The 4522-nt window shown below is 39.8% G+C and overlaps 1 protein-coding gene across 1 annotated transcript; it reads right to left on the reverse strand.

Annotated features, from left to right (window-relative positions):
* Positions 1 to 1767: 1767 nt before the first annotated feature.
* On the reverse strand, positions 1768 to 2208 carry LOC100663739 (large ribosomal subunit protein eL21-like). Its single transcript, XM_064271957.1, has one exon. The coding sequence runs from the start codon at positions 2206 to 2208 to the stop codon at positions 1768 to 1770; it is 441 nt and encodes a 146-aa protein (XP_064128027.1).
* Positions 2209 to 4522: the final 2314 nt, after the last annotated feature.

Genomic DNA, 4522 nt, shown 5'->3' on the forward strand with positions numbered 1-4522 from the left:
CATTAATCATTAAAAAAAAAAACAACTCATTGCAGTTGAGTCAATTTCAAATCAGAGTGATGCTATAGGACAGAGTAGAACTGCCCCACAGAGTATCCAAGGAGCACGTAGTGGATTGAAACTGCCAACCTGTTAGTTAGCAGCTATAGCACTTAACCACTAAGCCACCAAAAAAAAAAAAAAACAAAAACCACAAACCAAACCCATTGTTGTTGAGTCAATTCCGACTCATAGCGACCCTAGAGGACAGAGTAGAACTGCCCCATAGGGTTTCCAAGGAGCACCTGGTGGATTTGAACTGCTGACCTTTTGGTTAGCAGCCGAACTCTTAACCACTACGCCACCAGGGTTTCCTACTACACCACCTGGGTTTCTTTATTAATCATTTAAAAAAAAACAAACCCACTGCCGTCGAGTAGATTCCAACTCATAGCAACCCTATAGGACAGAATAGAACTGCCCCATAGAGTTTCCCATGAGCACCTGGTGAACTTGAGCTGTCAGCCTTTTGGTTAGCAGCCTTAGTACTTAACCACTGAGCCAGTAGGGTTTCCTATTCATCATTAATCACTAGGGAGATGCAAATCAAAACCAGAATGAGATATCACTTCCCTGCTAAACAACAACAACAACGAAACAAAACCAGTTACCATAGAGTTGATTATGACTCATGGTGACCTCATGTGTCCCATAGTAGAGCTGTGCTTCTAGTACAGTCTTCATGGCTGTGATCTTTTGGAAGCAAATTGCCAGGCTCCTCTGGGTAGGTTCGAACCACCAAACTTTTGGCTAGTAGCCCAGTGCTTAACTATTTTTGCCACCCAGAAACTCCTGCACACCTACTAAGATGGCCATAATTAAACAAAACAAAACAAAGCAAAAAAAAAAGAGAGAGAAAGTAATAAGTGCTGGTGAGGATATGGCAAAATTGGCACTCCCATACATTGCTGGTGGAAATGTCAAATGGTGCAATTCCTGTGGAAAACTATTTGGCAGTTCCTCAATAAGTTAAAAGTAGAATTATCACATGACACAGCAACTTCACCCCTAGGTATATATCCAAAAGAATTGAAAACAGGTGTTCCAACAAAAGCTTGAACACACATGTTCATTGCAACTCTATTCACAATAGTGAAAAGTGGAAACAACCCAAGTGTCCATCAACAGATGAATGTGTAAACACATTGTGGTATGTCCATATCATACATTATTGTTTAGCTTTTATAGCTAAAGAAAAAAAACCCAAAGACACAAGGAAAATATTAGCTCAAAGGACTAATGGACCACATGAACCCACAGCCTCAGCCCAGAAGAACTAGCTGATGCCCGGCTACAACCACCGACAGAGCAGGAGAAAAATATAGGACAAAATTCAAAATAACAAAATTCAAATTCACAAAAAAGACCAGACTTACTGGTCTGACAGAGACCGGGGGAACCTCCAAGACTCTGGCTCCCGGAAACCCTTCTAACTCAGAACTGAAGCCACTCCCGAAATTCACCTTTCAGCTGAAGACTAGACGGGCTTATAAAACCAACGATAACACGTGTCAGGAATGTGTTTCTCAGATCAATCAAATACATGAGACCAAATGGGATGAGAAGGCAGTAAGGGACAGGAAAAACGGAGGAATGGAAATGGGGAAGATGGAGTGGCAAGGGGGAGAGTGCTGACACATGTCAGGGATTGTAATCAATGTCATGAAACAATTTGTGCATGAATTTTTTTTTTTTTTTTACATCGCAGACATCTTTAATTTACGCCTGTTATGCCACGAATTCATAGCAAATAGGTTCCAGCAGCTCAGGCTCATTTCCACTGGTTCTCACCAGGCATGCTTCTCGGGGTGGAGCAGGCTTGAGCTTCAGCTGAACCCAGGTAACTTCCTCTTTGGCGTCCTTCTTTTTCCGATCTTTTTCCTTCATGCGTTGCAGGAAGCTATCTTGGCTCTTACAGTGCTTAATATGTTTGATACGCACATTGAGTCTTTTGGCAAAAATCTTGTCCTTAACTTGTTTGTTCACAACAATGCTAACAGCACACTGGGTAACGTAGACTATTCCAGTTTTGCCACGGTAGTACTTGTGGGACATTCTTTTTTGAACAGTGCCCAGTCTCTTGATGTCTACAATACCACCCTTCTTATAGATTCGCATGTATGTGGCCAAAGGAACAACTCCAAATTTTCTAAAAGGCCTGGAGAACATACAGTATGTGCTACTTCTCTTTCTCTTTGGGTTTGTCTTTTTGAGAAGATGGCAGTTCTGGCCAAACGAAAAAAGTATGTATAAATTTTTTTAATGAGAAACTAATTTGCTCTGTAAACTTTCACCTAAAGCACACACACACACAAAAGAACTATCTTTATGGGATCAAATTGATAACAACAACCTGAAATATTAGGCAGAAAGCTTAGGGGGCAGTGAGCTTATGTTGATGGGGAGGAGCAACTCAGAGAAGGGGGGTTAGAATGGTTATACAACTTGAAGAATGTAATCAATGTCACTAAATTGTATATGTAGACACTGTTGAATTGGTGTACTTTTTGCTATGTATATTCTCAAACACAAAAAACACAATAAATAAAAATTGTTGTTGTTGTTAGGTGCCGCCGAGTCAGCTCCAACTCGTAGCGACCCTATGTACAACAGAACAAAATACTGCCCAGTCCTGAGCCCATTGTTGGAGCCACTGCGTCAATCCATCTTGCTAAAGGTCTTCATCCTTTTTACCAAGCATTCTGTCCTTCTCCAGGGACTGGTCCCTCTTGATAACATATTTAAAGTATGTGAGATGAAATCTTGCTTCTAGTGAGCATTCTGGCTGTACTTCTTCCGAGACAGACTTGTTCACTCTTCTGGCAGTCCATGGTATATTCAATATTCTTTTCCAACACCATAATTCAAAGGTATCAGTTCTTCTCCAGTCTTCCTTATTCATTGTCCAGCTTTCACATGCATATGAGGCAATTGAAAACACCATGACTTGGGTCAGGCACACCTTAGTCCTTAAAGTGGCATCTTTGCTTCTGAACACTTCAAAGAGCCCTTTTGCCGCAGATTTGCCCAATGCAATGCATCTTTTGATTTCTTGACTGCTGCCTCCATGGGCGTTGATTGTGGACCCAAGTAAAATGAAACCCTGACAACTTCGAACTTTTCTCCATTTATCATGGTGTCTCTTATTGGTCCAGTTGTGAGGATTTTTGTTTTCTTTATGTTGAGGTGTAATCCATGCTGTAGGCTGTGGTCTTTGAGCTTCATCAGTGAGTGCTTCAAGTCCTCTTCACTTTCAGCAAGCAAGGTTGTGTCATGTGCATATTGCAGGTTGTTAATAAGTCTTCCTCCAGTTCTGATGCTGCGTTCTTCTTCATATAGTCTAGTTTCTCTGATTATTTGCTCAATATACAGATTGAATAAGTATGGCGAAAGGATACAGCCCTAATACACATCTTTCTTGACTTTAAACAACTCAGTAGTCCCTTGTTCTGCTCAAACAACTGTCTCTTGATCTAACTACAGGTTTCTCATGAGCACAATTAAGTGTTCTGGGATTCTCATTCTTTGCAGTGTTAACCATAATTTGTTATGATCCACACAGTCGAATGCCTTTGGGTAATCCATAAAACACAGGTAAACATCTTTCTGGTATTCTCTCCTTTCAGCCATGATTCATCTGACATCAGCAATGATAGCCCTAGCTGCACTCCTCTTCTGAATTCATCTTGAATCTCTGGCAGTTCCCTGTAAATACACTGCTGCAACTGCTTTTGAGTGATTTTCATGAAAATTTTATTTAAAAAAATAAAATTATAAATTAAATTTAATTAAATAAAATTTATTTAATTAAATAAAAATTTATTAAAAAATATTAATGATATTGCTTGATAATTTCCATATTCTGTTGAATCACCTTTCTTTGGAATGGGCAGAAATATGGATCTCTTCCATTCAGGTTTCCATTCAGTTGGCCAGGTAGCCATCTTCAAATTTCTTGGCATAGATGAGTGAGCACTTCCAGCACTGCATTTGGTTGCTGCAAAACATCTCAATTGGTATTCCGTCAAGCCCCAGAGCCTTGTTTTTCACCAATGCCTTCAATGTAGCTTGGACCTCTTCCTTCAGTAACATTGATTCTTGATCATATGCCACCTTCTGAAATGATTGAAGGTCGTCCAGTTCTTTTTGGTACAGTGACTCTGTGTATTCCTTCCATCTTCTTTTGATGCTTCCTGCATCATTTAATATTTTCCCCATAGAATCCTTCAATATTGCAACCTGAGACTTGAATTTTTTCTTCAGTTCTTTCAGCTTGAGAAATGCTGAGCATGTTCTTCATTTTTGATTTTCTAACTCTAGGTCTTTGCACATTTCATTATAATACTTTACTTTTGTCTTCTCGAGCTGCCCTTTGAAATTTTCTGTTCAGCTCTTCATCATTTCTTCCTTTGACTTTATCTACTCTACCTTCAAAAGCAACTTTCAGGGTCTCTCCTAACATCCATTTTGATCTCTTGTTTCT

The sequence above is a fragment of the Loxodonta africana genome, chromosome 19 (genome assembly GCF_030014295.1).
Source record: "Loxodonta africana isolate mLoxAfr1 chromosome 19, mLoxAfr1.hap2, whole genome shotgun sequence".
Lineage (NCBI taxonomy): Eukaryota > Metazoa > Chordata > Mammalia > Proboscidea > Elephantidae > Loxodonta > Loxodonta africana.